Source organism: Arachis ipaensis, chromosome B06 (assembly GCF_000816755.2).
Source record: "Arachis ipaensis cultivar K30076 chromosome B06, Araip1.1, whole genome shotgun sequence".
Taxonomy (NCBI): Eukaryota; Viridiplantae; Streptophyta; class Magnoliopsida; order Fabales; family Fabaceae; genus Arachis; species Arachis ipaensis.
The window spans coordinates 17,042,369-17,056,321 of record NC_029790.2 but is presented as its reverse complement, the minus strand read 5'-3'; the positions used below and the strand labels follow the sequence as shown (position 1 = coordinate 17,056,321).

Here is a 13,953-nt window from a genome sequence, read left to right as displayed (position 1 = left end):
TTTAATATTCAGTCTTTAAATTTTTGGATGTGCAATTTTTTAAAATTAATAACTGATTTTTATTATATCCTTAACAAGATCGACCCAAAAATATAATGAGAAATCTATTTGTCATTTATTTAAATTATTAAATTTAGTATAACAGCTTATAAAAAGAGGAGTTCATCTGACGAATATATTTTTTCCTTTGCCAATTAAAAGTTGTTACTTGTTATTATTGTTTTTCTACGTTGATTATTGTGATTGTTATTATTATAACTGCGTATAGCTAAGGCCACAATTTGTAGCTAAAATAATATGATTATCTTTCTCAAGAAGGATTAATTAAGTCTAGCAACGTCACAGAATATTATGGGCATAATATTTTACTGTCAAATTAGTAGAAGAAGCAAGCAATCAGCTCACAAATATTATTGGATCGCCATTTGTTCAATTTGGGGACATACATATGTGAATCTGAAAAGGTCTGTTTTCTTTTTCTTATGACTACGTGTTTGTTTGGCGTTATTATTTTGATAAAAAAATATTTTTTTAATAAAAAAGATTTTTTTATTTTTTAACATATTTGTTAAATTTTTAATAGTAAAAATAAAAGTATTAAAAAAATAAAAAAAAAATATTTTTTTTGAGAAGATGTAATTTACATCTTTTTAAAAGATCTTTTTTTTTTAAAAAAAAGATGTTTTTCATGTAATAAATAAACAAAAAAATATTTTTATATCGTTATACTCAAACATAATTGATAGATAAAAAAATCTTTTTGCATAAGATACCCAAATATAAAATTACTTTTACTTTTTTCATAAGATCTTTTTAAAAAAAATAATTAAAAAAAATCTTTTTTTTTTTAAAACTCACCCAAACAAACTCTATATTCTTTTTTTCCCAACAGCTGCTCTAGGAATTTTTCATATTACAGTATATAAATAGTATAAACTACAACATGTTTGGTCGTCAAATAATAGATAAACTTGGAAGAGAGGCGACCAAAAAATATAATATGATAGATGTACTTACTAGTTCTAAAAGGCATAGTAAATTAAATTTCAGCTACCAAGTCTCAATAACTAAGACCAAGTCCTAAGACAAACAACATGAAAACAAATTGATCACTCGTTCATTTTTTTTTTTTGGAGCTAACGTGGTAAGTTGAGTTAAGTTTTACTTTGAGTTTTGAGATTGATGAATTGTACTGATTTAATCTTTGAAATTTTAATTGCACTAAATTAATTTTTTAAATTTAAAAAAATACATCATATTAATCCTTTTTCCTTTTTCCATCACAGAAGCACTAACACTATTAGTGATGTGGCCAATTCTTATCATGCTGGACACAATAATAATCAGATGATATAACATAAAATTTGATTAGCTTTAATATGGTCCTTGTCCCCTTTTATAATTTAAATTTTTTTTCTTCCTTCTTCTTCTTCTTCTCATTTTTTTTTTGTTCTTCATCTTCTTACTCGTTGTGCTCTCTTCTGATTTTAGGATCTTGATTGCAAGTGGGAGCCAGAGTTCTATGCGGTCCAACACAAAGATTCTCAATCGAAGTAGAACATCGAGTGTTCAACAGTAGTGTGGTTGTGGCTGCCGTCCTGTTCTCCGGTAGTCTACAACAGAGTCTAACCCTAACAAGTCATTCTTTGGGTATCCTAACTACAATGTAAGTGGAAAGAGGTGGTGTGGTTTGTTTGTCTGGGCTGACATTGGACAAGAAGATGTCAGTAGAAGGGTGACTTCTACCGAGAATGTTGACCAAGTGAGGGTAAATGACTTGAAAAATTGAGAAGGTAGAAGCTGAAATTAGAACCCAATAATTGTACATGTTATTGTTGGTTCTATTTATAATATTTGTTGCTGGTTTCATGTTGACATTATTTAAGGTTTGAGGATGATTTTGTTTTAATGTGTTTAGGATTAATTTATAGTAGAAGAAAGAAAAAGTATTATTGTCAAATGTTCAAATTGTTAATTAGTCCTGTCATAAACTTAAAATATTCGTGTTTTCTAGATTTAATGATTAGGATTGATTCTCGTTTGTGAATTGTTGTTAGGTTTTTTTCGAATCCGAATCCGTGTACTCAGGAGATGATAAATGTATTCATCTTAAATCAAATATGTTAGAATTTGGTTGAATTAGTCCCACATTGCTTAGGATAGCAAATGGAGTAGGTGGCTTAGGCTATAAATATGAGGCTAAGTTCTCCATATTTTTTGCATCAGTCGGAAACACTTAAAGCTTGTATTTGACTTTTCTTTTTTTCTATACTCTTTGATTAGAGAGTGTTGTGAGGTGTAGTTAAATATTTGCTTTGAGAGTGTGGGTGTACTGGGGTGCCAGAGTTAGAGAGAAAGAAGTCTATGTGTTGTAACAATTTTCACATAGTGATATTCTTTGGTTGTCATTTGACAACGGTCGTGATTTTTTTCTCCAGTAATTGGGGTTTTCCACGTTAAATTCTTGTGTTGTGATTGTGTCTATTTTATTTCTCTGTGAAAGGTATTTTCTCAAGGGAAAATGGTGTATTATTTCCAACATGTGGTATCAGAGCTTCGGTTCGGTGGGATTTATTCTTAGTATGCTCTGTGGTTGCAGCCTAGTCTGACCTTCCACATCAGAAAAGAATTTTGTCCTGTGGCTTGAGGTTGATCTTTGGTTGCTGTTGTTGTTGCTGGAAGGCAGTGTGACACTGTGAGAGTGTAGTTTGGAAATGTTCTGGCTAAGGAAAGACTTGGTATTTAAGTGTGTCCATTGTGACCCACCTCTCTTTCCTGGGGACCCTTCCTAGTGCACGGTCTACAGTTGAGTTATACTATTCCAGTATACGGTTGCAACAATGTCAGGATATTCAAGTGCTGTGAAGCTTGAAATAGAGAAATTTGATGGAAGAATCAATTTTGGCTTGTGGCAAATACAAGTCAAGGATGTGTTGATACAGTCAGGTTTGCACAAGGCGTTGAAGATGATGTTCTCTAGAAGATAAGAAGTATCCTCATGGTATTGCCGCACTGCCATGGATAAGGATAAGTTGTGGCAATCAGGTCCACAATTGCACACGGGCATTGGTTGGCGTTGAGATGCAAGGTGTATGGCGGAGTTATGTCGATGGCTGAAGAACTTCCAGGAAAAGCCAATTTGGAAGTTGCACCATGAATTTTCAGCAAGGTTTCGATCTGTACCAAGGCGAAATGCTTGGAGTGGTCTAATTCCAAGTGAGTATACTTTCATGGTGGAGTATGATAGTTCTCTGAACTATGATTGTCGGTATAGACAATGGCAGCAAAGAATTGTCAGTGTTGACTATGGAAGCTGAAGATGTGTGACTATTTCAATCAAGGTGGAGCTTGTTAGGATTTGGTTGAATTAGTCCCACATTGCTTAGGATAGCAAATGGAGTGGGTGGCCTAGGCTATAAATATGAGGCTAAATTCTCCATATTTTTTGCACCAGTCGGAAACACTTAAAGCTTGTATTTGACTTTTTTTTTTCCTCTATACTCTTTGATTAGAGAGTGTTGTGAGGTGTAGTTAAATATTTGCTTTGAGAGTGTGGGTGTACTGGGGTGCCGGTGTTAGAGAGAAAGAAGTCTATGTATTGTAACAATTTTCACATAGTGATATTCTTTGGTTGTCATTTGACAACGGTCGTGGTTTTTTTTCTCCAGTAATTGGAGTTTTCCACGTTAAATTCTTGTGTTGTGATTGTGTCTATTTTATTTCTTTGTAAAAGATATTTTCTCAAGGAGAAATGGTGTATTATTCCCAACAAAATAGAATATTAAAACATAACTCAATTCTATACACTTTACACAAAATATAATATAAAAATTTAATTTAATTTTTGTCTCTCAATTTCTATCTCCAAATCTTTATCTTTCCATTTTAATCTCTCTTCCAAATGGAGTCGAAATGTAATATTCTTTGCATTTGGTTGTTAAACTAAAAGAAAAGTATGAGGAGCCAATAGAATATTTATACAATGTGTACAATGGAGGTTTAGGGAGTATTAGAGATATAATCATTACTGTTACTCTTTCTCATCAGTTGAAGCTTTTGGAATGAGTGGTATCATACATGATATTAGAATGCTAGATCTGAAAGGTCAAGAATTCGATCCTTAGTGAACCCACATTGTACAAATAATCCATTGTCTCCCTAGCGAGATCCCTAAAAGAAAAGTATGAGGAGCCAATAGAATATAAGTAGTGCTTATTTTCCAATCACATTTTTTAAAATCGTGTATTGTTCCAATCAAATCACTGTTGTAGGTGAATCAGCCTGGTTATTATTCCTCCCTTCTTTGCATACATTTTGTCTTTTCTTTTGAGTGTCTGCTATCATCGTTTGTTGCACAATAATACAACACTGAACTTGAGACGCTGACCTCGGAACCATCGAGAAAAAAAAAAGAAAAAATAAATAAAGTGGGATATATGTGTATATAATAAGTTGGATTAAAGATCTTATAAATAGTGAGGTTCGCATAACAACAAAGAGACAGTAGATGGTAAGCTAACTCATATTATTAAAGTGAATCATCCGATAAAAGGAAAAAAAATTATACAACAAACTTCTAATTTCTTTCATACAAGAGAAATAGATATAGGAAATTAGGTTTAAATGGGAACATCAGAAAAGAATCACAACCCCTCCATTGGATATTCTAGGCTGCTGTCCTTAAATTATATCTTTGCTTCATGAAACATAATTTGGAGTCAACTACTGTACTCTCATGGAAATTTTTAATTCTTTACCGCATAACAACTCTCTATTTTTTCACTATAACTAACTCTACGTTACATATTCTTTTGGATTTCTTCAAATTTAACTAACTTCCGCTACAATATAATAAATCATTTAAAGGACACCAAACCACCAACGAACTTCTTGTGATGAGTTGTGACAATAAATTAGAGGAGGTCAGTGTTTGACCCAATCGCTTACAACTTTTCCCCTTTAGCCCTCTGCTCTTGACATTTTGTATACACACAAGCTAACTTTCTATATAAAGGTCACACTATGCATGGATAAATGGATTAGCCTAGAAGAAGCCCAATTACTTTAAAGAGTAATGTAGTATTGTAATTTACTAATTCACCAGTTCTAAAACTACACATCAAATTTTAGCGTAGGTCTCAAGAATATAATAAATTAATTAAATAAAAATAAGATTTTGAAATATGCATTAAATATACTCTAAAACCACCAAATATTTCATAGTCTCGTGAGAATAAAAATAATGTAATAAATTAATTATTTAAATTTTAATTCACATAATATATTACAGAAATATAAATTTTTTAAAACTATAGTCCACTTTGTCCTAACAGTATAGATTATGCATGAAACAAAAGATTTATACAACTAAACTAATTTTACAAAAAAAAAAAGTCGTAGGTTGACAAAGTCTCTGCCTAAGAAGACCAAGGTCTTTATAGATAAAAAATCACATAATAAGTTTGTAGTTATTATTTTTATATGAAAAAGTTTTTTTTATTAATAATTAATTTTAACATTCGTTATCTAAAATTTGAAACAATTTAACGTGTATACTTTTACATTTAATTAGGTGTTAAGTCTGTTGCACAAATAAAAATAATTAATCTTTATACTTGCTATTTAAAAATAATATTTTTCTCTCTATGTATATAAAAAATATAATTAGATATTAGTATAAAAAAATTATATTGATAGTTATAAAATTAACTCAAAATTAATTTTTTTTAAACAATTGAATCTTGATTTTAAATTTTAATTATAATATTAGTATTCTCTCCAAATTATATGTAATAAATATTTGAAAGAAGAGAAATGAAAATATAGATTAGAAAGATAAGCGGTGAAAATTTAAAACTAAATAAAAAATTTAAAAATATGTATATATAATAATAATATTTTTTATTTGAATTATATTATTTTGTTAATTTTATTTTCTGTAGAATAAAAAGGTAAAAAAATAGAGAATGAGAGAAAAGAGAGAGAAAGATAAAGATGAAGAATGAGAGTAATAGTTTGTTAATTTTGGAAGAAAAATTTTATTTTAATTGTAATAAAAAATATCGGATGACATATTTTGATTTGTCAAATTACTAATATAAAATATAAATTATATATAGAGTGAAAATAGTAGAGAGAAATAGGAAAATAGAGGTAGATAAGAGAATTTAGGGTGAGAGTTTATTAATTTTCTCTCAATTTTAAGAAGAGAGTGTCATGCGACATATATGGTTATTAAATTAGATAGTAATATATGATACGTAATATAGGTATATTTCAATTTTAATTTCAATTTTAGTATTTCAATTTTAATTTTAATACAATTAAAGAATGTCATGGTGTACATTTTGATTGTCAAATTCATAATTAGTCATTGATAATGATATATAAAAGAGATAGAGTGGTTAAAGGAGTGAGAGAGATAGAGAAATGAAGAGGGAGGAGAGGAGAACTCTTTAATTTTGGAGGGAAACATTTGATTTTAATTGCAATAAAGGAGTGACATGTGACACATTTGGTTATTAAATTAGATAGTATTCATAGTAATATATGATATATGATACACAATATAAGTACATTTCAATTTCAATTTTAGTATTTCAATATTAATTTTAATGCAATTAAAGAATATCATGTTGCACATTTTGATTGTCAAATTCGTAATTAATCATTGATAATGATATATAAAAGAGATAGAGTGGTTTAAGGAATGAGAGAGATAGAGAAATGAAGAGGGAGGAGGGGAGAACTCTTTGATTTTGGAGGAAAAGATTTGATTTCAATTACAACGAAGGAGTGACATGTGATACATTTTGACTCAATTTTAATAAAAAAGTGTGATGTGACACATTTGGTTATTAAATTAGATAGTAATATATGATATATGATACATAATATAAGTATATTTTAATTTCAATTTCTATTTTAGTATTTCAATTTTAATTTTAATACAATTAAAGAATGTGATGTTACACATTTTGATTGTCAAATTCGTAATTAGTCATTGATAATTAGGGATGTCAATGGGGGCAGGATGGGGGCGGGGATGCCTCCCTCCTCCCCATCCCCGCCCTCATATTTGCTCCCCATCCCTGTCCCCATTCCCCGCCGTGGGAATATTGCTCCCCATCTCCATTCCCCACGGGGTCCCATTCTCCGCGGGGACTCCATTCCCCATCTGCATAATAGTTCTAGCTAATTATTAATTTCTATATGAATAGAGCTGCAAGTATCTATCTTATACAAAATTGCAAGATTTTATACAAAAAGTCTAAATGACACGATGGTGACTTCTTTCGAAATGATGTAATGGGGGGACGCAACGACGAGTCAAAGGACAAAGTAGTGGACGAGGTGGGAGACGCAGCAACAGAGAAGAGAATGGACACGATAGCAGAGTTACAAAAAGGAACGCCGCAAATAGAAATTACGACGCGGTAAGGGTGATGGCACGGTGAGGTGTGACGATGCAGTGAGAAGGGTGGCAAGGGGGTGGCTGTAGAGAGGTTGGATGGAGTATGGACAGTGTCATTAGGGATCTCTAAATTGAAGAAGGGTTATGCAAATAAAGATTAGGAGTTTTGGGTTTCTATATATATGTTTGTGTGAAAAATGACTAAAAAACATATATGAGAAATAAACTATTAAGGATAATTCAGGAAATTCATAAATTTCGGGGAATAGCGGAGATGGGGCGGGGATCCCGGTTCGGGTCCCGGCGCTTACTTCGGGAGAATTTTGTCCCTCATCCCCATCTTTGCGGAAAAAATTCCCCACAATAGGATCCCCATTCGGGGCAGTCCCCGCAGGGATTCCCGCATCTCGGGGAATTTTGCCATTCCTATTGATAATGATATACAAGAGATAGAGTGGTTGAAGGAATGAGAGAGATAGAGAAATGAAGAGGGAAGATGGTAGAACTTTTTAATTTTGGAGGGAAAGATTTGATTTCAATTGCAACGAGGGGGTGACATGTGGCACATTTTGGTTGTAAAATTAGTAGAGAGGAAAGAATAATTCTTTAATTTTGAAAGGAGATATTTAATTTCAATTACAAAAAGGGAGTGGTATGTGGAATATTTTAGTTGTAAAATTAGCAAAAGAAAAAGAGAATTCTTTAATTTTAGAAAAAAAGATTTAATTTCAATTATAATGAAAAAGTAATATGTAGCATATTTTAGTCTTACATATTATTAGTATCAATCAATTAACAAAAACTTTGTCAAATATTACCTAACTTTTTGGGGAAAAAAAATTGACAATCAAATAATAAAGTGAGTACTTACTTAAGTACTTATTAGTACTTATTAATTTATCAAATCTAATTAAAACTAAGCATTACATTTTAGTGACTAAATCTCAAGAATAAATACTAAATACTAAACTAATTACTCTCTCTGTTTACATATTATTAATACCAATTAATTAACAAAAAGTTTGTCAAATATTACCTAACTTTTTGGAAAAAAAAAAATGACCATCAAATAACACTTTTAAAGTGAGTACTTACTTATGTACTTATTAGTACTTACTAATTTATTAAATCTAATTAAAACTATGCATTAAATTTTAGTGACTAGATCTTAAGAATACATACCGAAGTTAATCCTAACTTCAGTTTCTTAGTTAACTTTAAGCAATTAGCTACTTGTTTAGAAATTTAAAAATAAATTATTAATTTTTTATATTATTACATGATAAATTTATTATTTTATATATTTTTAACATATAAAATAATCATATATTTAATTAATTTAATATACAATTTATCATAAATTTATCATGTTCATTAACAATCAAATACAAAAACAACAACAATTATATCCTCCATGGATCCCAATTTTCTTAAAATATTACATTCGATCCGAGACGTTCTTGAGCATTCATGAAATCGTGTTTCGCTGAAATCCAATCGATTGGAATATCAAACCAATCGATTGAAATTTAACCCAATCGATTGGATTGTATATTGCTGGTAAGTATGGTTTTGAATAAATTAATCGATTGGTGAAAGTAACCAATCGATTGAACAATGAATTAAATGTTAAATTTATGTAATTCAATCGATTGGTCACGGCTAAACAATCGATTGGTCTCAATATTCAATCGATTGGTTTGAAACTTCAATCGATTGGAAAGTGTCCTAAATGTGTTTTTTTCAGCTTTCAATCGATTGGTATTGTAATCCAATCGATTGAAATTTCAAAATCGCTATATATTAAACCCAAACCATGCGTATTGAATTAGAAGTTACGTTGTTTATTATTATTATTATTATTATGATTTTGAATTTCATTTGAGTATTTAGCTAATTAAAGATAATTATAGATAAGATATAATTAGATAAATTGATCAAATTTAATTTCTTAAATTGAAAATATGTTCTTAAGTTGAAATTGAAAAGTATTTGGTTTTAATTAAAAGATAAGATATCTTAAACAGTTTTAAGATTATTCCGCTGTTTCGCAAATTTTTTAAAAGATAGAATTCAAATTTTGTTATCTTTTTTGGGTATATATATGTGTTCAATCTGACTAATTTTGTATACGTTCACAAACTATTTTAACTATTTGCCTTTCAACCAAGTCTACTCCTAATATATTCTTCCGTTGATAATAATCATGGATATTCCTTCTAACGAAGATATAGTGGGGGTCTTAAATGATGCTACCAACACACAGAATATGTCACTGGACTGTGATTTTATCAAAGTTGATTTTGGTGATCAACTTGGAACTACAATTCCTAGTGATAAACTGAAATCCAATCGATTGGGTTAAATTTCAATCGATTGGTTTGATATTCCAATCGATTGGATTTCAGCGAAACACGATTTCATGAATCCTCAAGAACGTCTCGGATCGAATGTAATATTTTAAGAAAATTGGGATCCATGGATGATCTAATTGTTGTTGTTTTTGTATTTGATTGTTAATGAACATGATAAATTTATGATAAATTAATTATTTATAAAATAAAAAATCGTTTTTATAATTATATAAAATATATAGGGTCAATTTATAATTAAAATTAGTTAAGGACTATGTAACAGTTGTTAAAAAAAGTTAAAAAACATGTTTTCTTACTTGGACCACTAAGTGGTCCAAAGGTTCCTGGACCACCGAATCCTGAGCCATGAGTGTTTACTCTCTCTACTTACATATTACTAGTACCAATTAATTAACAAAAAGTTTGTTAAATGTTACCTAACTTTTTGGAAAAAAAAAATTGACGATCAAATTACGCTTTTAAAGCGAGTACTTACTTAAAATCTGTAGATAAAATGAATACAAGAGGCCAATTTAATGTGAGATTATATACCAAAAATAATTTCATTGGCTTTAATTTATGGGGAGCATCTTTTTATATTTTAAACAATAATGTTCTACATCCATGTAAAAAAAATACATTCTAAGCTATTCAAGTTATTTTGCCTAGACGTGCCTCCCCTTCGTTCGTTTGTCATACACACGCTACATATAATGTTTTGCAACCTAAAACTTTACTCAACGTAAACCTTCTGCTGCAACCTAAACCTTCTTCTCTGCTTGCGTTTTCTTCTTGCTCTCTGCATTCTTCCTTATTGATTTGCATTACCTTCAACATAATAAGCTTCGTCGTTCTCCTCTCATGCTCATCTTCTCGTTTTCTTCTTTCGATCTGCTTACGTTACATTTATCTTCTTCCTATTCTTCTTCGTTTTCTTGTTTGATCTGAATCGAAACAATGAATGATTCAACTTCGAATTAGTTGAATGAGAGCGAATTGGATTATTCTTCTAAAACGAATCAACTAGACAATGTTTAGATTATTCAATTTTGAATCGAATTGAATGGAATACAATTACTAATTTGAATTTAATTGAATTTGAATGGACGCAGGTGTTCTAAATCTGAATTGAATTGATAATTCTACAGAAAGATGTTTGAATTTAATTTTATATAATGTATTATATTTTGTTCACTCAGTACTATACAATTGTTTTACCATGAGTACGTGTTCGGTTTATTATGCAAAAAGATGTTTGAATTTGATTTTATATAATGTATTATGTTTCGTTCACTCAGTACTATACAATTGTTTCACCATGAGTACGTGTTTGGTTCACTCTACAGAAAGTTGTTTGAATTTGAATTTATATCATGGATAATGTTCCATTCATCTAGTTCTATACTATTGTTTCACCATAATAACATGTTCGGTTTATTATGCAGACCAGGTGTGCTGTGGATGAACAATTTGTCCCAAAGGTGGGGATGATTTTCAAGAGACTAGAAGAAGCCGGAAAGTTCTACAAATATTATTCCAAACTTGCCAGTTTTTCTACCAAAATAAGGAACACGACTCGGGACGGAGACAAGATCAAGAATCAACTAATCGTATGCAGCAGAGAGGGGAGGTGGAAATCCAAGATATCTCCTACTTTGAAGACAAACCCCTCAGCCGGCATAAACTGTCCAGCCAGGATCTACGTACACATATTGAAGGATGTCGGTCTCTGGACAATTTCCAAAGTTGTTCTGAATCACTCACACCCCTGCTGTCCAGACCGTGCAGAGATGCTCAAACAACATAGGGAGCTAAGCATGTTTGTGTGTCGAACCATCGAAACCAACGAGGAAGCCAAAATCAGACCAAGCAAAACTTACCAATCGTTCATAGCAGTAGCTGGTAGTCACTGGGAACTCAGTTTTATAGAAAAAGATGTGAGAAATTACATCACAAGGGAAGTACGGAATGTTTCTGAACAAGACGATGCCAAAGAATTCAGGAAGTACCTACTAAGAATGAAAGAGAATAACCAAAATTTATTTTTCGAGCTCAACCTCGAAGGCGATCACTCCATCAAACATGCATTCTGGGCCGACACAAGAAGCAGGGCTGCTTGCGAGTATTTCGGAGATGTGGTTTCATTCAACACCACCTACAACACAAACAGGTACTCGGTTCACCCAAATTCAGTCTTTACGTTCACCAAATCCAAACATTTCGGTTCATCACATTGTGAGAGTGTCCATTTATGCAGGTACAATCTGTTTTTTTTTTTCTTTTCTGGGTGTGAATCACCACGGTCAGTCGACACTTCTCGGATGTGCACTGATGAAAAATGAGGACATCCAATCATTCAAATGGTTATTCGAGTGTTGGCTCCGTTGCATGGGAGTGAAGGCACCAAAAGGCATTCTCACCAACCAATGCGCATCAATGCAACGGGCTATTGAGATGTGCATGCTAACAACAATTCACCGGTGGTGCATCTGGCAGATATGAAGATCCCAAACAAACTAAATGGCTACAAGCGACACGAAGAAATCGAACAAGAGATGAGCCACGTTATTTGGAACTCATTCATAAAAGACGCATTCGACAAAACTGGAACGATTTTCTCACAAAGTACAGCCTCGGATGCAACAAGTGGCTCTCAGGTAACCAAGCTTTTAATTCGAATTATTTTCATGCCTTTACCTTTTGGATCAAAACATGTACGGATTTCGGTTTAGTACAGCTCATTAGTTCGGTTCATTTTGCAGAGTTGTACGAGGATCGGCATATATGGATTTCAGTTTACCTGGATAACCACTTCTGGGCGGGGATGAGAAGCACACAAAGGAGCGAGAGCATGCACATATTTTTCAACAAGTTCATCACACGAAATAGTTCCCTGAGTCAATTCATGAAGCAATACGATAATTGCCTAGCAAGCAGAGAGCAAAGAGAGAGAGAATTCGACGCTACATATTTTTACACCGTGATATTATGCGCAATAAAATCAGCAATAGAGGCTCAATTTTAGCACGTGTATACCCACAAGAAGTTCAGGAAAGTTCAAGCACAATTCAGTGAAAAGGTGAACTGCATCACAAGATCAAAGCATTCCACCCTAGGTTTCACAACATACGAAGTGATGGAGCAGGTTTCTAACTCCACATTCAACAAGTTTTTCGTCACGTACGACGCAGTATCACGAGAGATAAAGTGCCAATGCCTGCTATTTGAGTCAAGGGGCATACTATGCCACCATTCCCTGAGCATCCTAAGCTTCGAGCGAGTAGATAACGTGGGATTGAAATACATACTGGAGCGTTGGAGCAAGAACATAAAGAGGAGGCATACATACATCAAGAGTAGCCAAGATGAGCCTCTACTAGAGCCGAGAAGCAAGAGATTCGACGATTTGGTATTTTGATTGCACAATATATGCGAATTCGTTTCAGAGTCGGAGGAGCTTACCAGAATTCTACACTAGGCGTTTGACAATGTCATGATCGAGATGCGAGAATATCAAGCGAGAAGCAAAGGAAAAAGTTCATTATTCCACGAAGAAGCGACGTGAACGACCTTCAAAGCCCGCCACATGTCAAAATAAGAGGCCGGCCCAGGAACAGACTAGGATCAAACCTGGAAAAAAATATCTCAATTGCCATGAAGAAAAAGAAAAAAGCCAGCTCCAAGCGAGGTAAAATTGATTTGCTTTCGATTTGGAAAACATTCATTTGTGTGTTTTGCTAATATACGATTTATTTTCTCTTTTTGCAGTTGAATCTTTTAGACGATGGACCAACGATTCAGCCAAGTTCGAGCTTTCACAATGCACTGGATATGTATTATCCCGGAGAGGATTATACGAGTTTCAGTTTTTATTAACATAAATTTCCTTTCATCTATGAGCACATTTCGGTTCACTAAAGTTATAGGAGGATTAATTTCTGACTGTTGTTAGTCTTTATTGAATAGTCACTTTTTCCATTTTTGATATTAGCTTTTGTGAATTTCTTTATTCAATAGTCACTTTTTTTGTGTATTGAACAAGGTTGCGAGAACTGGACCGGTCAATGAACCGATAAAGTAACTAGTTCAATAGTTTAGAGATTCAACTGGAGTTCAACCGGGGTTTAACCGGTTTAACTAAATATAAAATTAAATTATAAAAAATTTAATATATACTTTTTAAAT

At 32.1% G+C, this 13,953-nt stretch overlaps 1 protein-coding gene across 1 annotated transcript; it reads left to right on the top strand.

Annotated features, from left to right (window-relative positions):
* LOC107646405 (protein FAR1-RELATED SEQUENCE 5-like) lies at positions 9,621-13,644 on the top strand. Its single transcript, XM_016350590.1, has 5 exons — positions 9,621-9,774; positions 9,823-9,866; positions 11,214-12,003; positions 12,265-12,425; positions 13,537-13,644. Exons 1-5 carry the CDS (start codon positions 9,621-9,623, stop codon positions 13,642-13,644), a joined length of 1,257 nt encoding a protein of 418 aa, XP_016206076.1.

Bases quoted from the DNA above. Each gene is read 5' to 3' on its own strand.
- LOC107646405 (XM_016350590.1), top strand. From the start codon at position 9,621: ATGGATATTCCTTCTAACGAAGATATAGTGGGGGTCTTAAATGATGCT. The intron at 9,867-11,213 runs GTAATATTTTAA...TTTATTATGCAG, and splicing joins AAGAACGTCTCGGATCGAAT to ACCAGGTGTGCTGTGGATGA. The intron at 12,426-13,536 runs GTAACCAAGCTT...CTCTTTTTGCAG, and splicing joins ATGCAACAAGTGGCTCTCAG to TTGAATCTTTTAGACGATGG.